The sequence below is a fragment of the Callospermophilus lateralis genome, chromosome 8 (genome assembly GCF_048772815.1).
Source record: "Callospermophilus lateralis isolate mCalLat2 chromosome 8, mCalLat2.hap1, whole genome shotgun sequence".
Lineage (NCBI taxonomy): Eukaryota > Metazoa > Chordata > Mammalia > Rodentia > Sciuridae > Callospermophilus > Callospermophilus lateralis.
Genome location: NC_135312.1, coordinates 42026578 through 42053807, shown reverse-complemented (window position 1 = coordinate 42053807; position 27230 = coordinate 42026578). Strand labels below are relative to the sequence as shown.

The 27230-nt window shown below is 34.7% G+C and overlaps 1 protein-coding gene and 1 pseudogene across 1 annotated transcript in view; one reads left to right on the top strand and one right to left on the bottom strand.

Annotated features, from left to right (window-relative positions):
- Window positions 1–593: 593 nt before the first annotated feature.
- Srp72 (signal recognition particle 72) overlaps window positions 594–27230 on the bottom strand; it is a 33668-nt gene continuing 7031 nt past the window's right edge. The window contains exons 6-19 of the mRNA XM_076863867.2: window positions 23211–23242; window positions 21178–21302; window positions 21029–21086; window positions 18151–18282; window positions 16744–16872; window positions 16146–16218; window positions 14012–14076; window positions 12338–12433; window positions 11522–11625; window positions 11311–11388; window positions 10135–10272; window positions 6753–6790; window positions 3515–3674; window positions 594–2566 (exon numbers count right to left, since the gene is read on the bottom strand). Of these exons, the coding sequence (XP_076719982.1) occupies window positions 2389–2566; window positions 3515–3674; window positions 6753–6790; window positions 10135–10272; window positions 11311–11388; window positions 11522–11625; window positions 12338–12433; window positions 14012–14076; window positions 16146–16218; window positions 16744–16872; window positions 18151–18282; window positions 21029–21086; window positions 21178–21302; window positions 23211–23242 (1406 nt within the window). The 3' untranslated portion in view covers window positions 594–2388. The remainder of the gene's footprint in view (window positions 2567–3514; window positions 3675–6752; window positions 6791–10134; window positions 10273–11310; window positions 11389–11521; window positions 11626–12337; window positions 12434–14011; window positions 14077–16145; window positions 16219–16743; window positions 16873–18150; window positions 18283–21028; window positions 21087–21177; window positions 21303–23210; window positions 23243–27230) is intronic.
- Window positions 3708–4633, top strand: LOC143406377 (large ribosomal subunit protein uL15 pseudogene; annotated as a pseudogene).

Genomic DNA, 27230 nt, shown 5'->3' with positions numbered 1-27230 from the left:
CAAGAGCTTTTAAATGTTTTGAACAACCAATAAAAAATAAAAATAAAAAAATAAATAATAAAAATAAAAGTATAGTTTATACATGCAATAAACTAATTTTTCTTCATCAGATCTACTTCAGATAGGCTTGTAAGGAACAATGAATAGCAGGTTTCACAAGCCTTGAGCGATGCAGTGGTTTTTGTTGTTGTTGTTAATATTTTGTAGTTGTAGTTAGACACAATATTTTTATTTATTTTTATGTCGTGCTGATGATCGAACCCAGGGCCCAGTACTTGCTAGGCGAGCCCTCTGCCGCTGAGCCACAATCCCAGCCAGATGCAGTGGTTTTTAAGGTTAGCTGTTCAGAGTTTTATTAAAAAGACTGATTAAAAACTTTTAAATGCTGTTTTGTTTATACCCATGTAAACATGATATATTTTCAGCAGAGTTTAAACTGGGTTCCTGCAATCCCATTAGATTGGCTTTCTGGCTCTGCTGGGAGGGGAAGGAGACAATTTTAGATAGTTTGAAAGAAAATTCTTAGATGTACTTACCAGGAAGTCCTCCCCAAAATGCCAACACTCAAAACACAATTATCCATAGTCACTGCTAGAATATTTTATTTTAAAATGTGCCATAGTGAATGGATGTATCCACACTGGTTTTTATAAATGTACACATACAACATGTATATACAAAGTATATATGTCACTGGTTAAAGCCCTGTCCAAAAGAGGAAATAACTGATGGTGTTAACACTTCATTTGACAATAACTTATTTGTTTGAACTGATATTTCAGTTGCTTAGCAATGACTAATACCAATGGCTGCCAAAAACAATGACTAAATAGAGAACTGTAAATTTCACTGTTGTGCCTTAGGTCAAAATTTTCAAAGATGGATAATTTTCACCAAGATTCTGTTGCTTAGTTAACCTAAAAAATTATTATCTTTAACCATAGAAATTTAATGGAATTCTAAATAACAGATTACTAACAATCATTCCTATACTGCAGTATATATTCAGAAGGAATAAATATTTGTCACTCTTACCAAGAGACTGTTCTGTTTAGCTTAAAAGTATAACATAATAAATCATTCTTATTTTAAGACCTCATGTTTAGATGCCATTGCAGATTCTGATTATGTTAAACAGAAAGGCAGCACTCCATTTCTTATTTTAAAGATGGAAAGCCTTTTTAGAAACCCTTTGAAGAAGTTTCAGTAGATGTGTTCAGAATCTAACACAGCAGCACTTTATTAACAAGGACAGAGTAATTTGATCACAAGGAAATACTCATAAGTCTTAAATAAATTATACTTGGGCAGCATAAAATGAATATTAAACAAGGGGGGAGGCACCCCAGTAACTGTCTCACAGCTGTTGAATGTAAAGGTGGCTTATGAACAAGGAAAGACAAGAACAACATTCACACCACAAACTGATTGTAAAATACTTCATTACTTAGAGAAAGGTAATGAAAGGTCAAAACCCATAAGGAAAGAGAAGCCATTAGAGTATCTATTAATTGGGCCAAACAGTCCTGTTAGATCTTAATACTGCTTGGTATTGATTTCCTGTATGTAATGAAGTCAATGTTTTATGTTCTTGATAGGGGCTATCAATCTTTCTGATTAAGAAAGTCCAAACCCATCTGACCTCATAACACTAGGTCAAAGAGTCAACTTCTTACAACATTGATATATTTTGAGATATTGAATGGTGCTAAATCAACATTAACATAATCTGAGAATGAAAATGATAAGGGGCACAAAGGAACCATATACACATATGAAAAATATTCCATATTCCAGTATCACATGACAGAATTTATGGTCAAAATTATTTAAAACATTTACTTTAGTCTTTTTGTGGTCAGTCATTTAATTAAGTGAAGAACACTAGTGTTTTGGTAACGTTCCTTCTTATCACATGATATTTTTAACTCAATACTTAGAATGCTCAGAAGATTCCACTTTCAGCCTCCTAGGGCCATGTAAGACATAATTTAAAGTGGGACCTAAAATAGCAACAAGTGTCTTCATACTCTAGTAGAAACAGTTTCTGTTTAAATCCTGGGAGACCTTAGGTAACATGCCTTATTTGTGAAATGGAAAAAAGATCAAATCAGCACACAAAGATAAAGGGTGCAACAGATATCAAAGTGGTATATGCCTGATCATCTCCAGTCCTCATAATCTGTGCAAACATAGGCAGTTCAAATGGCCAAACCTGACTAGGCAGTTTGAGAAAGGTGTTTTCCTATTTGATGCACAAGAAATTATTTTATGAAAATACGTGGATATAAGAGGGAGCAGTTCTGTGCTTCTTGCTGTGTTACCTTTATTATGTTCCTAGTATATCACTGAGGCTATTTAAAAACAGCCTGCAACAAGGACATTCTATCACCAGCCACCTTTTCCTCCTTTCTTCTTTTTCTGTTGCTGTTTCTTTTTTGTTGCCGGGGCCCCTGCAGGTTTCTGGTGTCTTGGGGGTATGATGTTACTTGTGGAGGCAGAGACTGTTGCTGCACTGCCAGGTCTTGGAGAGGTGGGTGGGCTGCTCACAGTTTTACTGGCATCCCTGAAATTATCAGACCAGAAATATTTTGGTCATTCATAAATTCAACAAAGAAAAAGGGTATATACAAGTGTTCTACTTTCCATATCTAACAATTTTCCACTTTGTTTAAGGTAGATCTCTGATTCCTCACCCTTTTTCTTTCTTTTCTTTTTTTTTTTAGCAGTACTAGGGATTGAACCTAGGGATGCTCTACCTATCTAACCTATTGGAATAGGTTCTCACTAAACAGTCCAGGCTGGCTTGAACTTGGAATTCTCTGGCTCAGCCTCCCAAGTAGCTGGGATTAACCATACCTGGCTTTCGCCATTCTTTGAACAAAATTTTTACTGTTTGTAACTAAAAAACTATATATCATTCATGCCCATTTTTAGAAAACTTAAAGAAGATTAAAAAAATTATTCTGGGCATGGTGGCACATGCCTGTAATCCCAGTAGCTCGGGAAGCTGAGGCAGTAGGATCGTGAGTTCAAAGCCAGACTAAGCAACAGCAAGGTGCTACGCAACTCAGTGAGCCCCTGTCTCCAAATAAAATAGAAAATAGAGCTGGGGATGGGGCTCAGTGGTTGAGTGCCCCTGAGTTCAATCCCCAGTACCAAAAAAAAAAGATGAAAAAATTAAGTGACTTATAATTGTATGTATAAACAACATTTTAATATTTTTAGTTTATTTATTAATGTTTACATAGTTAAAAGACTCAGTATAGTTTCCTTTTCCTTTTCAAATAAAAAAAATATTTAATTTTATAATATAATCAAAGTTTTAGCATTTGCAACATATTTAAAGCAGAACTATACTTTCTCTCTTGTATACTGCAAACATTTATCAAGGATATATGATTGTATACTTCTCATACTTAAAATATATTAACAAACTCTCACTAATATCCTTAAATCATTCTCAGAAACAACCTATGTTCTAAGCGAGTTCTATTATGAAGCCATGACTTACAGTTCAGATGAGGCCCCTGCAGTTGCTCCCTGGGTCCCTTTTCCAATCTGATCCTTCTTTTTACCCTTCTTTCTTCCTCGATAGTAAGAACGTTCTCTCATTGGTAGCCATCTTTCTGGATCTGGGGTAACTTTTGGGTCATAATTCTTAGGCAGTTTTCCTGTTTAACAAAAGTAATAAAGAAATGAGGGATATGCCCCTAAAAGTTTCAAGACAGCTTGTTTACACAGTGTATCTATGCCTGGGAATAAATAACACTACAACAGAAATTTGTCTGAGAAAGTTTTATTTGTAATAATCTTAACTAGGGAAAAGGCCTCATTTCTAAGCATAATACAAGATTTAGAGGCTAAAGATTTCACAGCTTTACCTGTATAAAATTTTAAAGTTTGACAAAATACATTTTTAAGAAAAATAGCAAAAACCTTATGTTCTATAAAACAGAGTATATTGATATCCTTAATAAAGAATCCTTACTAATCAATATGCAAATCACTCAAGAAAAAAATAGGCAGTTATCATTAGGGTAAGCCAGAGAAAGTGAAAGTCATTAATCATGTAGAGAGATGCTCAACCTTACTAATTAAAAATGGGAAGGGTAGCTTTTTCGTCTCAGCTCCCGACATCCCATCCAGACTGAGGAAGACCTGGAAACTTATGGGACACGTGAACCATGGCCATTGCCGTATCGGCAAGCACTAGAAACACCCAGGAGGCCAGGGTAATGCTGGTGGCACTCATCACCACAGGATTAACTTCGACAAATATCACCCAGGTTACTTTGGGAAAGTTGGTATGAGGCTTTACCACTTAAAGAGGAACCAGAGTTTCTGCCCAACTGTCAACCTTGATAAATTGTGGACATCGGTCAGTGAACAGACACGAGTAATTGCTGCCAAAGATAAGACGGGAGCTGCTCCCATAATTGATGTAGTCCAATCGGTTTACTACCAAGTTCTGGGGAAGGGAAAGCTCCCAAAGCAGCCTGTCATCGTGAAGGCCAAATTCTTCAGCAGAAGAGCTGAAGAGAAGATTAAAGGTGTTGGGGGTGCCTGTGTTCTGGTGGCTTAAAGCCACCTAGAGCTCTGGAGGTTCATTAAATGCTAACAAACACTTTTAAAAAAATGGGAAGGGTAACAAAACTTACTAGACTAACATGTTGGAAGCAATAATACGGGCTGGGGATATAGCGAAGTTGGTAGAGTGCTTGCCTTACATGCATAAGCCCTGGATTCTAATCCCCAGCACGCGCGCACATGCGCGCGCGCGCGCGCGCACACACACACACACACACACACACACACACACACAGCAATACCCAGTTTTGGTGAAATGATCACACTCAAACACCACTGGCGGAAGTATATAGTGATATATAGCCTTTAAGAACAGCTCTTTAATTTGACAATACCCATCATTTATAGACTCCTAGAAATATCCTGAAGAAGTCCACGAGCCACAAATTACACAAGACATTCTCTTTAATGTTAATATAGCAAAATAATTGTCGATCAGTGAGAAAGATTAAATAAATTATACCTCTACTACAGTAAGCTATACAAATAGGTTAAAAATGAGGCACATATGTATTTATCATTTGGAAAAATCTTCATAATTTGGTCTAGAGGACTGAAAAAAATTATAATATTATGCTCATACTGATTTTAGAAAACCGGTCATTTAGCATATAAGTATGTAATTATATGTGTTTCAGTAAACAAGAAAAGTTAGTAATCATCTCTGAGATTATGCATTTGTGGCAGATTATTTTCCATGCTTTATGACACCCTATATTATTAGACATATATTATCACTGGCTTTGTTGTTTTCTTCTGTTTTTAGAATAAGTACACATCACTTTGCAAATTTCTTAAAATGTTTATCTGGAAATCACAAAAACAGAAAAGAAAGTAACACTACACATTATTTCTACCTAATGTTATCAGTTGTTTCCTTTTAGGTAATACTAGTACATAAAAACTATCCATTTCCAAGTACTATGACAAAAGTAAAAAAAAAACCAATGACTTCAAATTAAAGATAGTAGACTAGTACAAACATTAGCTTGTGTTCCCTCTCCAAGTTCCATTAAAATGGTAATAAAAATATTAGAATTTGGAAAAATAGGTTAAAAAAAAGTGCTATCAAAAAATTTTGGAAATTGGAAAACAGCCAGAGCATAGTAATAAACTTAGTGAAGATTTGGGAAATCTGAGTCCTAAGATGGCAGTGGGCCAAATTAAGAAGTAACTGATTTTTACCCCAAAACTCAAGAACAGGTAAGTGGCTTCACTAGATGGAGCCAAACAGTAATTTCACCCACTCGTGCTAGAGATTAAAGAACCTAGCCCAAGCCAATCAATCCACAACATTCCCCTGGTTAATGGTTCAGGACTGACCACGGACCTGTGCTGTTCCAGTCGAATTAATAAGAAAGGTTTGCTGAGTTTCTCTGTCCTGCTGAATATAAGTGACAAGCATGTAGCCCTGTTTCCAACAAACTCTTGGGACTATAGTTCAGTTGTGTGGACAAAATAAAGAGATACAACTACTACTGAGTCATTGAGCCTTGATGTTAACTTTCCTCTAGACTCCCAGTTTTGTAAACAGTAATTTTTCTTAAGCCAGTTTGGAAGAGCTTTATGGTATCTATAGCTAAAAGATTCTAATGCATAAAGACTGTGTGCCAGACATCATTCTTAGAGCTTTATATGTAATATCTAATTTACTCCTTTGAGAGGTATATATTATCATACTGCATTTTAAACTCAAATGTACTAATTTCAAACAGTTTTAAAAATCATTAGGTTTTGCTTCTTATTAAAAAAAATAAAAAATTTGGGTATCTATGTTACATCCACAGTCACAGTGAAAAAATACTATGGTAACAATTTGAATTTGGACAATCCAACTTCAGAGTTACACTCTTTTAAAAAATTAATAAAATAAAATTTTAGCTCAAAAGACAAAAGTCAAGTATTCAAAGACACCAGAGGAGGGGGCATCGTGGTTATGTCTACAGAATTCTATTTAGGAATAAACTCAATTTTTTTTTTTTTTAATATTTTTTAGTTTTTTTTTTTTTAGGTGCACACAGTCTCTTTATTTTTTATCTTTATGTGGAGTTGAGGATCGAACCCAGCGGCCCCGCGCATGCCACATCCCCAGCCCTCAACTCAAATTTTTTATCTTTGTAGAAAGGAATCTAAAATTTGTTTTTCATTCTTAAAAAGCTTACCCTTCTTTTTCTTCTTTTTCTTCTTCAAATCTCCTTGTCTAAAATGAGAAGAAAATTCATTACCATCACTGTGCTAAAATATTTACTGACATTAAGTATGTGCAAAAGAACAAGCTGTGCACTTAATCATAAAGGTTATTTATTTATTTGCAGTGCTGAGAATTGAACCCAGGGCCTTATGCATGCTAGGCAAGCACTTTACCACAGAGCTACACCCCCAGCCCTCATAAAAAGTGATTTAAGATTTGGTACCAGTTCACCAAAGCTAACAAGCTGAAATATTAATTCAGGTTAAATTCAATCACACTTAAAGCATTATAACTTCTGGAAGATAGTTTAGAAAACAAATGTTTTCAGAAAACAGATGCCAATTATGTTGAAAAATAATTCCTTTTTCTTTTGTACCAGGGATTAAACTCAGGGACACTTAACCACTGAGCCACATCCCCAGCCCTTTTTATTTTTTTATTTTTGAGACAGGGTCTCACAAAGTTGCTTAGAGCTGCTAAATTGCTTAAGGCCTCACTAAGTTGGTGAGGCTGATTTCGAACTTGCAATCCTCCTGCCTCAGCCTCCAAGTCACTAGGATTACAGGCATATACCACAACACCTGGCTTCACCTCTCTTTTCTGTACTATTTTCTAAATAGTATATGAGTAGTATCTGAAGTGTAACTGGTAAAATTTTGAATGAACATGAAAATCTGCACCACCTCTTGGTTAAATAACCCTTCATTTTCCAAGACTTTACAGAATCGATAAACTCTTTGCCAGAAGAACATGTAAAATACCTACAGAGATTATCTCTGGAAGGATATTCTAAACTAGTCACCCTGGTCATGGCCCTAGGAGGGAGAGGCTAAAAAGGGACAGGAGGAAGATTTTTACTTACTCTCTCTTAATATTCTTTTTTTTTTTTTTTTTTTTGGTGGTGGTGGAGGTGGGGGCGGGGTTGGGTTTTTTGCAGTGTTGGGATTGAACCCAGCGCCGGTCGCATGCCAGGAAAGGTCACATACCAGGAAAGGTCACATACCAGGAAAGTTTCCTACCACTGAACTACACCCCAGCCCTATCTTTCAAATTTTGAACCATGTGAATCTGTTAACTTTAAAAAGTAAGTAAAGCCTCTGTTAAGCACACTTCAAAATAATTGTTAAGCATTCTGAAAGCTACAATGAAAACAAATGAAAAAAAAACCTCTGTATATATTCACATGTGATATAACTCTGAGAACTATGAAACAGTAAACTAAAAAGATGAGACAGCAATAATTCCTGCCAATTCATTCTACAAGTCATTCAATTATGGAAGTCCTTTCAGGATATCCTAAAGAATAATAAATGCAATGTGTATGTAGTGCCATACTTTAATATTTCATCTCTCACCCTGACTTTGAATTAGTATTCTAAATTCTGCACAGGCACACATACAGTTTCCCCAAGATTCTTTGCAATTTCTTATTATCCTTAGAATCTGCACAAATGCTACCTCCATGAAGCTGCTCCTAACTTGCCACCATCCCCAGGAAGAGCTACTCCCTGTGGCATGCTCCAATCTATCCCACACCATCACAGTACACACAACCTTTACTGCAATTGTTGTTTACACATTTCATTTGGCTTTATTTTTTGTTCAACACTTAGCATATACATTCACATAGTGTAGATCCAAAAGAGACTACACTTTTGCATTGAAAAGTTGAACATAAGCCTAATGAAAATACTGTTTAATTTTAAAACTTAAAAGTTTACATCCTGATTATTTAAGAGAAAATAAAGAACACTAAAGTTTTAGATAAAAATTATGTATTCTCAATAGTTACCCACCCCTGTTTTAGTAGAGAAAAAAATATTGAAAATATTTAAAAATGTTATTTGAAAATCCATTTAAGACCTAGGTTCAATTTATTTTATTTTGGGATTTCTGGTAAATCTTAAAACTAGAATTAAATGGAGTTTGGAACAATGTAATATCTTTGAGGCTTTAATTCCTTTAAGTCTTAAAAAATTATTATAAGGATGATAATGCTTTTTTATATAAATTAATCATAGAAAGAAATCAATCATATATTCTTTCTTTTTCTTTGTGCAGTGCTAGGGATCAAACCCACGTCTCATGCATGCTAGGCAACTGCTCTACCACTAAGGTTTATCACCAGTCCTGAATTAAAAAAAAAAAAAAAAAAAGAGAAAACAAAATTCAAAAGGCATTTTTTTTTTTTTTTTTTTTAAATTAAGAGTAGCGCCACCAAAGACGGACCTGGAGCAAGGATATCAAGAAGGTCCAAATGCTGGTGTGATAAGAGAGAGAGAGAGAGAGAGAATTTTAATATTTATTTATTTTCTTTAGTTATCGGCAGATACAAAATCCTTGTTTGTATGTGGTGCTGAGGATCGAACCCGGGCCGCACGCATGCCAGGCGAGCGCCCTACCGCTTGAGCCACAACCCCAGCCCTCAAAAGGCATTTTAAAAGAGGAAATAATAAAAAAAAAAAAAAAAAAAAAAAGTAAAAGTCACAAAACTGGAGAAGTGTTTGATATCTTTCATGCTCTATTCATTCTGAGTCAAAATTACATTTTACTATAGGTTTCTACTACCTACATTAAGATAGTAATACAGGAGAATCAGACTGTAAATTCCTTTAAATGAAGCTGGCCAACCTTTCCTCCAAATCAGCAAAATAAACCATCTGAATTTTGGTTCAGTAATACTAAATGATCTAAATGCATATCAATAACTTACAGGTAAATAAAGTAGGTTGCATCAAGCCAATGGAATATTTTAAATAAAAAAAATAAAATATGCCTACATTTAGTACATCAAAAGGTCTCTAAGGCTTTTTAAATTAAATGTAAGAAAATTTCCAAACAAAATAATTCTTCTGGGAAAAAAAAACAAAGTAAACAATTTAAGGAAAATATTAACCACCTCTATGTATAAACAGGAAGAAAAATATTTGGAAAGATACACTAAACTAATATCAGAGGGGCTGGGATTGTGGCTCAGCGGTAGAGTGCTCGCCTAGCGCAGGTGGGACCCGGGTTCGATCCTTAGCACCACATAAAAAATAAAAGGCATTGTGTTGTGTCCATCTACACCTAAAAAATAAATATTAAAAAAACCCCAACTAATATCAGAGATTAGTTCTGAGATGGAGGAACAGGGGTGGAAATAAGAAATAAGAGCTGGGCACAGGGAAAGATAAGGAAAAGAAACAAATTTAAGCTTTATTTACATGGAATTTTTGAGATGTAGTTTTTTTGTTTGTTTTGGATTTTCTTTTTTTTTTTTCCTTCTATTCTTGATATGTAGCTTTATATTGTAGAATTTAAAGTCAACATTAGAGTATTTTTATAAATGTTTTTAATTAGAAAAACATTACCCTTGTTCCTTCGGTTGACTATCTCCAGTAACTTTTCCACCCTTCTTCCGAATGTACGTAGCACCAGGAGAATTTTCAAGAGCCTCGACATCTACTTTTAGAGACATACTATCTGATGAGGGCAAGTGTTTGCTAAGACTGGGATAGAATAGGAGTTTAGGAACATAAAACACACAGGCACGCACCTTTCAATATACTTGTGCCACTATAAAAATATTGTCTTTTTCTGATACCTGTCATCAGAAGCAAAAAATGTTCTAAAATCTATGGAATAATAAATCAGCAAGTTATGCCAATTATAAAATATCTGTTCTGAAAGGAGAACTTGAAGAATAAAAATCTAATCATCTATAACTTTAATATTTAGTTCAAGGTAGTTTCAAAACAACTATCAATAAAGACAGTAGAGGGCTGGAGATATAGCTCAGTTGGTAGAGTGCTTGCCTTGCATACACAAGGCCCTGGGTTTGATCCCCAGCACAAAAAATAAAAAAATAAAGACAGTAGAATGAACTGGATATAACTTTCCTATGTTCATACATGAATACATGACCAGTGTAACTCCACATCATCTACGATCACAAGAATGGGAAGTTATATTCCATATATGTATGTCAAAATACATTCTATTGTCCAGTATAACTAAAAAGAACAAATATAAAAAGATTATTTTTCACCCTGAAAAAAAAAAAAAAAAAAAGTTGCAACCATCAAGCTTATAAAACAGGTTTTTTAACTGCAAATGCTTTGACTTAGCATCCACCACCCCATCTCAGTTTCGGGAACACACACATATGATCTAAGCTCTATCAGGACTCAAAATCCTCTTATCAATAATAATTGTTTCTAATAGTTCATAATTCATGCTCAACTACGCACATAAAACATGCTGTTGACTTTTCATTCATTCATTATTATGTGCAGCTGGACTTGAACCTGGAGAAATATAGGGTTGCACCTTGTTGACTTCATTTTTGCTTTTGGAGCTAATAATACCAAGGTGGATCCATCACTGCATTTTCCAATCACACTGATCAATAATTCTAATTTTTCCTTTTATCACTTTGGAAGGGAGTTTTGAATTTTAGTTGAAATTTACAACATAAAAATACCTGGTCAAAACTCAGCCTCTAGTGCTTTATGGGGAGCTGTCTGAAACAATAGTCAAAAGGATACACTTTAGCTTTCTCTGGATCCACAAGTGAGTAAGCAGAAATAAGTTGTGCCAGGGTGTGAATATCTTTTGGATTTTGTCTGAAAGAAGAAAGAAGAAAGTCACTGAATAGTTTGTAAAATAAGAAAGTAACACAAATGTGGAAAATAACTCCCTCATATCAATAACAGAAACAAAATGTGGATTTCTACATCTCCAAATTTTAGAGCTTACTTCCATAGCTGTTCTAGGTCACTAATTGCCTCCTTCTTCCGCCCATATTTGAGTTTGAAGTTTGCAGCTTCTCTTATCAATGACAAATGAGCAGGAGATTTGGGCTACAGGTCCAATTAAAAATAAATAATAAAAAAAAAAGTTAAGCCAAATAAATATCTAGTAAATCAATGAAGTTGCATTAATTAAACCTTTAAAATGGACCTATCCATTAAATTCCTCATCCTAAGTTTTACTGAATGCCTAAAACAACAATCTCTCTCTCTCTCTCTCTCTCTCTCTCACACACACACACACACACACACACACACACACACACACAGAGGTGGGTAAAGACATTAGTATAAGTATTCACCAATTTATGAAGTTACAAAACCCAGTTCTATTTAGGTTATCTGTGACTAAAAACATTCTCCTAAAATCAAATCCTAAATATATACCACCACACTTGTCAAGCATTAACACAATATTTCCCAGAACAATTATGTCTCTCCACTACCAATAGTATTAATAATATAAATGGCATTAGTGTATACATATGATGGGAAGTTGGATATTGCCCATGCAGAGACCCACAATGGAAAAACTCAAGATGTTCCTATTAGATGGAGACATGATAAACAAGTATTCCATATACTATTGCTCCAATAATTACTACCATCCATGGGCTCTCTAGCTACTTAAGATGAGCTCTATTACATGCAACCATGTCCTATCATTCTTATTTCATGTACACATACACAAGGAGGAGCTTCAAAAAACACAAATGATTGTTTATCTAAAACATGTCTTTATAACACTTTACTCCTTATTTACCTGATGGTTTTGATACCACTGGATGGCTTGTGTGAAGACCTCAATGGCACTATCAATATCTTCCTCATGGCTGTACATGGTCACTAATGCAGACACCTATACAGTCAAAGGTATAAATTAATGAATTAAAGCAGTGCCAGCTAACAAATGGTTTGGTAAGTTGAGAAGCTGAGAAGTGCTTAGACACATTTACAATGCAAGACACCACTAGACATTCAAGTGTATGATCAGCCAGGTAAACATTAGTGTAGCTGAACACCTGTTGATGAGCTCATGGGGCCTGAGCTGCATAAAGCCAGTGAAAAGCTTGTCCAGTATGCTTGAAGGACAGCAAGGAAGCCCACATGGCTAGAGTAGAAGGGGAGGGAAAAACAGGAGAAGCAGTAGGAAATAAAGACAGATGAGGACGGAAACAGAGACAAAAATTGTATCTTAAATATCAGGTGGGCTGTAGTTATAGCTCAGTGGTAGAGCGCTTGCCAAGCATGTACGAGGCACTGGGTTCAATCCTCAGCACCATATAAGAATAATTAAGTAAAATAAAAGTTAAAATAAAAAAAATAAGAGCCAGCCAGGTGTTGTGGCGCATGCCTGTAATCCCAGCTGCTCGGGAGGCTGAGGCAGAGGATTGCAAGTTCAAAGCTAGCCTCAGCAATGGCAAGGTGCTAAGCAACTCAGTGAGACAATGTCTCTAAATTACAAAATAGGGCTGGGGATGTGGCTCAGTGGTTGAGTACCCCTGAGTTCAATCCCCAGTAAACCTCTCTCCAAAAAAATAAACATCAGTAAAAATAATAAACTGGCCAGAAAAAAAGACATGAATATAAAAAATGTAAGAGGGGCTGGGGATATAGCTCAGTTGGTACAGTACTTGCCTCGCAAGTATAAGGCCCTGGGTTCCATCCTCAGCACCACACACACACAAAAAAAGATATTAAGAGGAAAATAAACATTATACATAACTTCTATGGCAATAAATTCAACAACGTAGATGAAATGGACAAATTTCAGGAAAGGTAAAAGAGGGACAGATATTAAATCTTAAAAACATTTTATTTTCAGCACATTGTTATTTGATTCTACTATGAAGTGTAGAACAATCCTTAAAATAAGAATCAAGACAATGCACTAACATAGTTATTATTAGATATTTATTGAGTACTAGCTGCAAACAAACTGTGTTAGAGAAAACAAACATGAGTAAAACAGTTTCCATTCAATAGATGTACATCCTACTATCACAAAATGTCTTTACTATGAAACAGATGCTTTCCTAGCTATATTAGTGATATAAACCTGTGCTATTTGAATAACCAGAGAACTAAATACTAAAGTTTGGCCACTATTACTAAATTATCTTAACTCAAAGTGACATGATATACAATTTAAGTCTAAGAAATTCCCTATACAGGTCTGAGATTATCTGAGGTTGACTTTCTTCAATAATTTAAGAACCTAATAGGGCCTGGTACATTTGACTAAATAGTAAACTAACAAAAAGCAGAACACAGAATGAAATTAAATTTATACCAAATAAATTTTATTATTGTACTATTCATACCTTATAAATTATACATAAGAAAATTAGTAGAAATTAAATTAAATATAAATGAACATCAGACATACAATTCCACTATCTTCTCAAGTCTTATAATATTTTAATTACAAACTCACCATGCCTGGTTTATGCTTTAACTCCTCTATGCTTCTCAATATTAAACATGCTTTGGAAATATTACCTTAGGAGATTAAAAACAAAATCATTATTGAAATCACAGTCTTATATTTTGTACTAGCTCTAGATATACAAGCTTTGGGTTCTTGGGGTTAGTATATTCCTTCTGTTAATTTCACAGATAAGGAAACTGACGTAAGAAGAAATAATGTATCTTGCCTAAGCTTACAAAGTTAATAGCAGAGTTGCTTCCAGAAAAGAAGTCTCTCAACTCCCATTCTGTTTCAGTTCTGTTTCTCTTTTATCACTATATAATTTGAATGTGGTAGTAGGTGAATCCTTCCCTAATGGCCTTGCTATATGTTAATATAGATATAAATGCAAGGGAAAATCTGTGGTGATAAAATTTTGGTTTTTCCACTCATTATAAACTTCAACAACTTTAAAAAAAATAATAATAAATAATAATTAAAAAAATACAAAAGACTCTCTCCTGTTTTTTTCTCCTCTCAGGATGATAAATAATCTTTGTAAGAATCAACAGAAACCAGGCAGTCAAGAGTGTTGGCAGGTGCACCTATAGTTCTAGCTACTCAAGAAGGCTAAGGCAGCTATATTAGGAAGACTGCTTGAATCCAAGAGTTCAAGGCCAGCCTGGGAAACATATAGCAAGACCCTGTCTCCAAAAAAGAAACTCAAATCCAAACCAAATAACACCATCACCACCACCCTTCCCCCTCAAAAAAAAGAGATGAGGAAAAAAGGTAAAGGGAAGGGCAAGGAGCCAGGCATGATGGCGCACACCTGTAATCCCAGTGACACGGGAGGCTGAGGGCTGAATCGGGAGGATCACCAAATTCAAAACCAGCCTCAGCAACTTAGCAAGGCCCTAAGCAATTTAGTCAGACCCTATCTCAAAAAAAAAAAAAAAATTTTTTTTAAAGGGCTGGCGATGTGGCTCAGTGTTAAGTGTACCTGGGTTCAAAAAAAAAAGACAAGTGAGGAAGATAAGGAAATGTGAGGGTAACAGGGAAATCAACACTATTTCTCAACCCTGTTTTTTACTGCTTCATTTATAAGACTTTTTGGACATTTTTTCTTAATTGCCAAACTCCCCCAGTTCATGAAATTTTAATTTCAGCCATTGTAATATATGAGATTTTTTTGACCATTTACCACCCTCATTGAGAACCAGAGTGGTTTGACAGTTTTCTATAATGAAGAAAATGTCCTTTCAAGCCAGGAGTGGTGTCAAACTCCTGACAGGAGGATTACAAGTTTGAAGCCAGCCTCAGCAACTTAGTGAGACACTTAGCAACTCAGCAAGACCCTGTCTCTAAACATAAAATAGGGCTAGGGAGGGGGGTTGCACTCAGTGGTAGAGCGCCTGCCTAGCATGCGTGAGGCACTGGGATCGATCCCCAGCACCACATTAAAAAAACTAAATAAACAAAATAAAGGTATTGTGTCCATCTACAACTAAAAAAATATTTAAAAGGAGGGGGGCTGGGGATGTGGCTCAGTGGTTAAGCACCTCTGGGTTCAATTCCAGGTACCAAAGAAATAAAAGAAAATGCTTTCATCTGTGCTATCCAACACAGCAGCTACTAGATGCATGTGGCTACTAAGTCTTTCCAAGCATGGCTAACCCAACTAAATCTTAAAACTTCACTTGATTTTGATTGATATAAAGTTAGAATAGCTTCATGTGGCTAGTGGCTAGAATGCTAGACAACAATAATTCTATTTAACCATTCAAGGTTGAATCAAAATCACAAAACTAAAACACTGATAGTTTTCTGTAAGAATCAAACACATCAGTTCTCATTAAATCTATAGGCAAAATATAGGCAAAATAAAAATGAAAGATAAAGGGCCAAGCTGAACACTATTGGAAAGTACAATGCAAAATAATCCCTTTCTCCCCAGTGATAGATATAAGTATGTGTAAGTATAGTCTTTTGGACAGAGGAATACTTTGCTTCAAGACTCATTCTAGCAACTGAGGAATAACCAAAAAAAGGGCCAACCACCTCACTGCAAAATCTGTTGGTGATCTCAAGCCTACTCATGTTTGAAACAATAATTTATGCTTTACCATTATGTTAAAAGTGTAAAATCAAATATTAATACCTTGGGAAATTTTCAACTGTGCCATGGTCAGCTTAATTTCAGCTGCATTTTCTGGATGCTGATCTGAAAATTCCTGAAATTGTTTCAGTTGAGAGAAAAAAAATCATTTAATTTACACAACTGCAGATATTACAATTACTTATCATTTATCTCAGCTATATAAGATTTTTAAATTTGGAAGTCAGGCATGGTGTTGCATGCATGTAATCTCAGCTACTCAAGAGGCTGAGGCCAGCATGGGCAATTTAGCAAGACTCTGTCTCAAAATCAAAACAAAAACAAAAAAATCTAAGTAACAATTGATTGAAGTTTTGAATAGAATTCACTGAAGAATACATTACTAAAACACAAGTTACCCATGTTCTGCAAACTTACAGGAAACAAAGTTGTAGCATAAGAATAAATCAGAGGGGGGTTGGGGTTGTGGCTCAGTGGGAGAGCGCTTGCCTAGCACATGTGAGGCACTGTGTTCAATCCTTAGCACCACATTAAATAAATAAATAAAGGCATTGTGTCCACCTACAACTAAAACACAATATTAAAGGTAGTGTGTCCATTAACAACTTAAAAAAAACAAGTTCAAGTATAATGTCTTTACCTGAAGTAGCTCTATTGCTTTTGTATGCTGCTTTTCACGGCAGAGCTGGGCAGCCTGGATTAACACAGGCAGGAGATGTGCAGGACTTTGGGACTGTAAACCAGCAGATATTTTGCGACACTGTTCTGCCTAGAAGACACACCCCCAACCCCCACAAAAACAATCTGGTTAAAGAAATTAAAAGAAAAGAGGAACATATGAATATACCACAGTGAATCTCCACATCATGTACAACCACAAGAAAGGATCCTAATTAGAATATAATATATTCCATGTATGTATGTCAAAATATACTGTCACGTATATCTAAAAAAAAACAAACAGGTGAAGAACTACGCAAGCTTAGAAAAACAATTTATTGCATCTATTCTCAATTTTTTCTTATAAGAAAAAAAGATTTCCATTTACTGAATTTAAGTTATGTGTTCTAAAAGCCTTTAAAGGAAAAATTATACATGTTCATTTGAATGCATAAATTCCAGAATTTTTTTTTTAAATAACATGTCTCAAGTATAAGCTTTAAAACCACAAAACACAAATATTTCTTACAAAAATTTAGATTCGGTTCTAAATTATTACTGCCTTTCACTCTCCCAATAAAACCTTGTACTCTAAGAGTATAAATTTCAAAATTTAATTAGAATGAATATTATAGTTAAGATTAGAATGCATATTACAATTAAAACTGCCTATAATTAGAAGATTCAAAAAAACTCCATCAAATGAATGCTAGAGCTAATAAATTCAGTGAAGTATCAGCAAGGCACTAAACAACTCAGTGAGACCCTATCTCTAAATAAATACAAAAAAGGCTGGGGATGTGGCTCAGTGGTTGAGTGCCCCTGAGTTCAATCCCCAGCACCGCCCTCTCCAGCAAAAAAAAAAAAAAAAAAAAAATGCTAGAGAGGATGTGGAGAAAAAGGATTTTGGTCAAATTATAAGGTTATATTGCATGCATGTACAAATATACAACAACAAATGCCATCATTATATACAACAATAATGCACCAATAAAAAATATAAAGAGAAAAAAAAATAAAAGAGTTAGAACTGACCTTAACATTAATAATCTACAATTATGCACAACTAAAATGAAAGATGAATCTAAAATCTGTAATCATGACTGGCATCTTTGATAAGTCTGTTTTAATTCAAAGAGATTAGAACAAAGTAAGGAGAAAGTCACCTCACTTAAAGATGTTAATGCTATTTTCTTCCCCTTAAAAGCCATATCCTTAAAGAGAACTGGGTAAATTACTTGTTTAAGAAAAAAAATCTATGACATATAACATGATAAAGAAGAAAATAAGAAAAAACATTAAAAAAAATATAAACAGATTAGACTAACATATCTCATATGTCATATTAAAAAAGGTTAAGTTAGGGAACCAGAAGCCTATTACCTACCTGATTTGTGTACATAGCAAGCAAAGCTTTGTTAAATTCTATAGCTTGCAATTGTTTCTTGGAAAGTTTAAACTCTACTCCTTCTGCATTGGTTAGTTTCACCTTCTTCTTGGAGTCAAAGACATTTTGGTCCTGACAAAATAAAGTATATCCATCATTAATAGAATCTCCAACTTCAATTCTTTTAACACATTATTTTATATCAATATAACAAGAGAGCTTAGATGTAGTTATCTGGTTGGGCAGCTAAATCTGTCTTGGGTTCTTGGTTCACAGATGTAGACAAAAATCTCTGCAATTCAAACCTACCAGTGTATATGTATTTATCCTACAATCTAGCCCCATTCCTTTAGAGCTTTAAAAAGAAGGATTCTTATTTACAAATAAATGATTGTAAGTGAGAAGTGAGCTGCTTTGAAGATAAGAATAAGATTTTTTTCTTCTTTCCATTATTAACTGCTTGTTTTGCACTTAAAAAAAAAAAAAAAGACAAACTGAGAACCTGAGTGTCTACTATCCAAACTTTGTAATACATGTATTTATTTACAAATAGGGCTTTGTAAATAAGCATATTTACTTGCAAACAGGTGATACAGCTGTGCTTATAAAAATTAAATTATTATGGGCTGGGGCTGTGGCTCAGCAATAGAGCGTTCACCTCGCATATGCAAAACCCTGAGTTCCATCTCAGCACCACATAAAAAAATAAATAAGTGAAATAAAGGTCTAAAAAAATTTTTTAATTAAATTATTATACCATTTTAAAGATTAAAAGCAAAGAAAAAATCCAAAACAAATTTTACTCTTTCTCATTATGAAGTTCCAAAACAATTTGAAGACAGGCGCAGTAGTGCACATCTAGTCCCACTACTTAGGTGGCTGAGGCAGGATCAATGGAATCCAGGAGTTTGAGGCCAGCCTAGGCAGCACAGCAAACCACCCCGCAAAAAGAAACCATCTTTTCTACTTGGTTCTCTTGTATTACCTATTTTTATAATGCAATTCTTCATGCACGTCACTGCTAGACTTTTCTTAAACACTGTCATGACATTCACTTAAATAATCAAAAATTTGAATTTTCAAGGCCTACCATACCTTAATATAATTTAATAACCTATTTGTTTTTACTACCCAACAAATATCTATACTCCTCCGTTTTCTCACTTTTCCCCCACAAACCATAAATATTTCTTTACATGTACATATGCTTATTCTGATGCTTAACCTTTATACCATATTCCTTCTTTGGAGTCAACTCAAATATGCCAACCCAGAGATTTTCCTTTTACCAAATATGGCAGTTATAATGTATAAAGACAAGAGCCGGGCATGGTGGTGCACACTTATAATCCCAGAGGCTCGGGAGGCTGCGAGTTCAAAGCCAGCCTCATCAAACACGAGGTACTAAGCAACTCAGTGAAACCCTGTCTCTAAATAAAATACAAAATAGGGCTGGGGATGTGGCTCAGTGGTTGAGTTCAATCCCCAGGTACCAATAAATAGACAAGGCATAGTGTGGTGGGAGCAACTTGATCCCAGCAACCAGCCTCAGAAACTTATCAAGATCCTCAGCAACTGAGACTCTATCTCCAAAAAAAACCCAAAAAAACAGGTATGTCGATAATGTAGCTCAGTGTTGAAACATCTCTGGGTTCAATCATCCACAGTACCCAAAACCAAACCAAACCAAAACAAAACAATTATGTCTACAGATAAGAAATTTAAATATGCATTTATTTTTTAAAAAAATCAGGATAAATTTTAAAGTACATAATGACAAAGACTTATTATTTTGAATAAAAAGTTAATAAATCTGTGAACTGAAAATTAAGTTCAATATATAAATTATATTTAGATAGAGATATGTATCTTACATAATATTCTCTCCAAAATTATATATGTCAGATAAAAAGGCTCCATCCTGACAAGAATTTCAAAATTCATACATAGGCAGTTATGTATTTCTGCCAAGATTCAAATACCAGTAGCAATGATAACCCCATTTAATGCCACCATCTCACATTTAGAGACCCTCAGCATTTTTGTGGAGAAGAGAAGCACCACCAAGACTTTCTGAGGAGAGAAGTATCATAAAGGAGCAGAAGGGACAAGCCTTGGAATTAGAGTCTTGGGATCAGATGCTATAACTCTTATTGGCTATAGCTTTTCAACTTTTTTCAGCCCCAGCTTAAAATCCTATAAACTGGAGATAAAGGACTACCACCTAAAAATATTACTGTGATGATGAAATAAGATGGCACTTAAAAAATCACACAGCATATCAAGAGAAATCAAATGTTAGCTACTTCTATTTTCTACTACCTTGGATTTAAAATCTAAACTTGAATGTTTTTCCATTAAAATAATGTTCTAAGTTGTGATTAATTTGATTAGCACAATACTCTTAAAATAAGACTATGTATATTCAAAGACACTTGTAATATTTTCCACAGGATGAAAGGAGGAAGATACAGCATGTGCCTACACCTCATCCCCTTCCTGGAAGTGGGGGTGGATACTCAAGAGAAAAAGTTTATAATGAAAACTTATGCATTGAAACTCAGTATATGAAGAAATCACATAAAACAAGCATGCATTTAAAGTTAAAAGTCCAAACAACTTATATCTCTAAGAAAGAGATTCTCTAAATGATCATAAACTTGGAGAATGGAGGCATAAAGTTCAGTCCAAGAGTTTTATTACTTGAAAATACACTGCAGAAACATCAACATTATAAGGGCTAAATACTCTCTGCTGTGATTTGCTAGCCCTGGATTTTTTTTCTGTCAAGGAAAAAATAACACTTATCCGAGAATAAAGCTAGAGTAATCTGCTTTCAGTGTCATAGATATATAGGAAAATCATGGATATTCCATACCTTATTAATGGTAATGATGTTATTTGCAATTACAGCTAACAATCCCACATCAGTTGGCCTGTGAACAATAAGCAACAGTTAAAATTGAACAAACCTTTAAACAGAAGCCTTATCCCATATAAAGGATACTTCGTTTTTAATGCACTTACTTTAGTTTTATTATCTGATTGTAAAGTTGCAAAGCCTCCTCGGTACGACCCTGAAGCTGCAGAATATAGGCCATCTGACCATGAATGATGGCCAGTTCTGCCTGTGGGTCTTCCTCAGTCCCATCCTAAGCAGGAAAAGAAACTTTTACAAACTGATTCACATATTTTACCAACTGATCCAAACACTTGAAAGTTTTACAATCTTCAAGAAGACATGTAATTTCAGGTATTTTCCCTGAGGGTCAGTTTTCGAAAATATAGAATTGTCACCAAAAGAGATTTTTTAAAGGAAATATGGCAAAAAGATTCTGAAGAACATGACAACATAAGCATATTTACTTGCAAACAGGTGATACAGCTGTGCTTGTAAAAATTAAATTACAACAGGAATACCATGTATTACTTTATACAATATTCATAAATTTTAAAAACATAAATATTAAAAATGCTTCTGAAAAAATAAATAAATAAAAATGCTTCTGTATCAATTCTACTATAACTCTAAACCAAAATTTACAAAATTCTAACTAATAATATATAAAGAACTTCAAATACATAAGCAGGAGAAGAAACTTTTTTCCAATTTCCATAATTTTATAATTGAAGAAATTCTATTAAAATCTAGGTAACTCTCTTAACTGATGCTCCCCATCAACCCATATAATCCAATCCTTCCAGAAGTCTGGCTGATGTTCATGGATAACATATATTGAAAGCTAAGAGGCTACTCTATTTTACCAACTCAGCACTGTGGTGACCAGGAATCAGATTACTGTATGCTGATGACTGTATCCTGACCAGGAATCAGATGTTTGTTCCCAAGCACATTTTGTCAGTTGTGTTTGATAAGGAAATGATAAAATGAATTTTAAAATAAAAACTATATCTATAAAAGAGGCTTGCTTCAAAAATGTAACTGTGTAAAAAGCTCAGAAAGACTTGCTAATGATAGTTTCCTAAAGAAAATTATTTTCTGATTAGTTATGAGACAAAACCTTAGAGATCAAAAAGAAAAAGTTAACATCTATAATGTCTCTGTAATGAAACTGCTTCTCAACTATCTTTATCCCCATTTTGCTGAATCATCCAATAAGTGGGACAACTATAAAAATTTACATATAGTGCTGGGCACAGTGACGCACACCTGTAATTCCAGCAGCTTGGGAGGCTGAGACAGGAGGATCAGGAATTCAAAGCCAGCCTCAGGAAAAGCAAGGCGCTAAGCAACTCAGCAAGACCCTGTCTCTAAATAAAATAAAAAATAGGGCTGGGGACATGGCTCAGTAATTGAGTGCCCTGAGTTCAATCCCTGGTACCCATCCTCCCCTGCTCCCCCCAAATTAAATATAGTATGTAAAATATAATACAATTATATAATGTTATCAATACATAATCGACTTTTATTATAAATTATATCATGATAAATATTCTATAATTACATTATAATATTATTAGTGATGTTAGTAATATGTATAACCTCTAGATTATGATTTCCAATCTATTTCAACACCCCTGTGTCAATTTCATCGAAATATTGGCAAAATTGAAACTTGGGACTTAATGAGTTAAGACATTGTTGCACTTGGGGTTGGGGATTTAGTTCAACGGCACAGCACTTGCCTACCATGCACAAGACCCTGGTTTTGGTCTTAGGCCCTGAAAAGATTAAAAAAAAAAAGGGGGGGACAATATTGTTGTACTTAAAACAGAAAAATAAAAAGTGAAAATAAGAAATATTGGATTATATAATAAGTATGCATCAAATTGCTAGGAGGACTCAAAAACCTTTAGTTCCACATCCTAAACTAAGAGAATAAATTTATATTTATATGAATTTAAAATAAAATGCTTATGGTAAATATAAATTTTTAAATTTTAGCTTATCACCCTAGACTTTGTCCAAGTCTTGACTTTGATCAAGTGACACCTATTTAATAAATTCATTATCTTTTACAAAAAGTTGGTAAATAATACAATGAAACCTCTAGTAAATTACGTTAGAAGTGTAAAATTTGGTTTAACAGAATACTTACAGAGTCTTCTGAAAATGAACGTCGGCAAAGATCTACAGGAAAAAAATTGTTTTAAAATTAGTATTGCTGGGTAATTCCCATTTCCTTTACCATGTCAAAAAGTAAGAACTAAATTACCGAGCAGAATATTTTAGTATAAAAACAAGCAAATTTAAAATTTACATTAGCATCAAATATACTATATATATGTTGATTACCCTACCTCTTTGGCACTCTTTTTTCACTTGTAGTTATCTATGCTAAAAGTTTTTTTAAAGGGCATTTTAAAAATACGTAAATGTAGGGGCTGGGGTTGTGACTCAGTGGTAGAATGCTTACCTAGCATGTGTGAGGTTTTTGATTCTCAGCACCACATATAAATAAATTAATAAAAGGTCCATCAACAGCTAAAAAAATTTTTTTAATGTGTAAATGTAATAATTATTAAATTACTAAACATTGATTACAGAAAAGCATTAAATGAAGAAAATAATCTTATCACCTAGAGATAAAACCAGCATTTCAGTTTTTTATTTTTTTAATGAAAATGCATGACTGCATCTTAAAACGAAAGTGGGGTATTCTGCATATTCTTTGAGCCCTTTCCCTTCTCCTACTTAATATAATGTGAACACCTATGTTATAATAAATATGAATCTGTTATTGGTTTAATGACTGCATGGTAATCTAGTGTGTGATTACACTAAAACCTAGCTAATCCTTTACTAGTACAGAAACTCATCCTGTTTCTAACTTTTTGTTCTTATAAATATACCTTTGGTTAACATTATACAGATACATATGTGAAGTTATTTATTCCGTCAAAATAAATTTCTAGAAATGGAATTCAAAGAACATGCAAATTTAAAAATCTGCCCATCACCAAAACTGCCCATTGCAAAATCTGTACTATTTTTACATTCAAACCTACAATATATGAGAATGCCCATCGCCATATCACTGTCAATATTGGGTATGATCAAGAAATTTTCACTTTTTCTTTCTTATTCTTAAGACAGGTTTTCTATATTGCCCAGGCATGTCTCAAATCCAAGTGCAAGTCTCTTGCTTTAAACTACAAAGCACTGGAACTACAGACACATGCCATCATACCCTGCTTAAGAAATTTAAATTTTTGGTTTTTGTTTCAGTGCTGGAGAACAAACCCAGGGTCTCCTACATGCCACACAAGTGCTCTACCACATCCCAACCTCTAAAATTTTAATTTTTTATTTTGGTGGGGGGAGGTTATCAGGGATTGAACTCAGGGGCATTTGACTACTAAGCCATATCCCCAGCCCTATTTTTTATTTTATTTAGAGACAGGGTCTCACTCACTGAGTTGCTTAGTGCCTCGCTTTGCTGAGGCTGGCTATGAACTCCCAATCCTCCTGTCTCAGCCTCCTGAGCCGCTGGGATTATAGGAATGTGCCACACTGAAATTTTAATTCGTAAATGGATATTTTTTCTAATCATCATGCTCTAATCTTTGCTCTTATTTATGTATTTATTTATTTGGTTAGTTTTTTAAGTATTGGGGATTGAACCTGGGGGTGCTCTACCATTGTCCTATATCCCCAACCCATTTTATGTTTTGTTATGAGACAGGGTCTCATTAAGTGGCCAAAGCTGGCCTTGAATTTGTAATCCTCCTTCCTCAGCCTTTGGAGGCTCTGGATTGCAAGTATCACACCATGTACAACTGCTCTTTATTTTAGGCTTCAACATTTAAAAGTAAAAACAGACCCCATTTCACCTTTTCTTCCCTTTCCTCATTCACTGAAGTCCCCATAACATCAATTTTCTTGCTTTCAGGAAAAATGTGTACAGAAGAAAAATCTACATGTTTCAGGAATTGAGATCAGACATAGTTCTATAAATTTCTCCAACTTTTTTTTTTTTTTTTTTTGGTGCTAGGTACTGAACCTAGAGTTTTGTGCATGCTAAGTTCATGTTCTCCTTCCTTCTCACTTATTTCTCCAGCTCTGTTTTTCTTAATTAAAAGCTTCATGAACCAGGGGTGGTGGGCACATCCAGCATATTGGGAGGCTAAGGCAGGAGGATTCTAAGTTTGAGGCCAGCCTCAGCAACTTAGTGAAGCCTTAAGTATCTTAGTGAGATTCTGCCTCAAAATAAAAAATAAAAGGGCTAAACATGTAGTTCAGTAGTAAAGCACTCTTGGTTCAATCACTGGTAGCCCCCAAAAAAGAAAGCTTCATGACCAAAAATTATGTTATATGCAAATATGTATATCACAATTCATTTCAATTCTATATATAACTATAATGCACCAATTTAAAAAATAAAAAATAGGCCAGACACCATGGCACACACCTGTAATCCCAGCAGCTGGGGAGGCTGAGGCAGGAAGATCCTTAGTTCAAAGCGAGCCTCAGCAACTTAGTAAGGCCCTAAGCAACTCATTGAGACCCTGTCTCTAAATAAAATATAAAAAAAGGGCTAGGGATATGGCTCAGTGGTTAAACACCCATGGGTTGAATCCTCATTATCAAAAAATAAAATAAAATAAAATGAATTAATTTTAAAAAAATAAATAAGTAATAGAAGGAAGACCAACAGAGGAGAAGAAGGGGGTCATGTGAGGGAGGAGAATGGGGAAAGAGGAAATACGAGGGATTGAAATAGAGCAAACCATGTTATATGCATTTATGAATATGTCAAAATGCATTCCATTATTATGTATGTGTACATGCACACAAATGCATACCATATTATTACCTATTTGAATAGAAATAGTACTACAATAACAACTAGTATTACTAGTATCTAGTTTTTTATTATAAGCCATGTACTGTTATAAATGCTTAAAATCAAGTCACTTAATTTACATTTAATATAACTAGTATCTAGTTTTTTATTATAAGCCATGTACTGTTATAAATGCTTAAAATCAAGTCACTTAATTTACATTTAATATTTGTTCAAAATTCTACTCCTCAAAGTTCAGACTTTAGAGGTGGGGGTTATGGCTCAGTGGTAGAGCATTTGCCTCACATATGCAAGGCTCTGGGTTCGATCCTCAGCACCACATATAAATATATAAAATAAAGTTATTATGTCCAACTACAACTATAAAAAATAAATATTAAAAAAAAAATTCAGACTATAAGAAATGGCTGGGCACGGTGGCACATTCCTGTAACACAGCAACTCAAAAGGCCATGGCAAGAGGATATCAAATTAGAGGACAGTCTCAGTCACTTGGCAAGACCTTGTCACAAAATAAAAAATAAGAAGGGTTGGGATGTCACACAGTGGTAAAGCATTCCAGGTTCAATTCCTAGTACCCAAACAAAACAAAAAGAAATGTGTAAATGAAGCCAGGAAAAGTGATACATGCTTATAATCCCAGTTACTTTGGAGGTAGAGGCAGGACAACAAGTTCAAAGCTAGCATGAACAATTTAACAAGAAAGATCCTGTTTCAAATTAAAAAGGGCTGGGATTTGGGGCTGGGGTTGTGGCTCAGCGGTAGAGCACTTGCCTCGCAAATGCAAGGCCCTAGGTTCAATCCTCAGCACCACATAAAAATAAATAAGAAATAAATGTATTGTGTCCAACTATAACTAAAAAATAAATATTTAAAAACAAAAGGCCAAGGCTGGGATGTTGCTCAGTGGTACAGCACTTGCCTAGTGTGAGTGAGGCCCTAGGTTCAAGGTGTGGGGGGAGGGTCAGATAAATGAGTGGACTGATTTAAGGATTAGATAGAAACATGGTCAAAAACAGGCAGCCAGCTGGACATGGTGGCACATGCCTATAATACCAGCTATTTGGGAGGCTGAGTCAGAAGGATAGCAAGTTTGAGACCAACCTGGGTAACTTAGCAAGACCCTATCTCAGATAAAACTAAAAAGGGCTGGGGATGTAGATCAGTGGTAGAGCATCAATCACCAGTAAATAAAAAACCAACCAACAAAAGATCAGATGACCTTAAAATTCTGATGCCTCAGTAACTTCCATTTAATAATTTCACAAATGACAAACGCAATTTTTGTTAACACTCTACAAGCCAGGCACA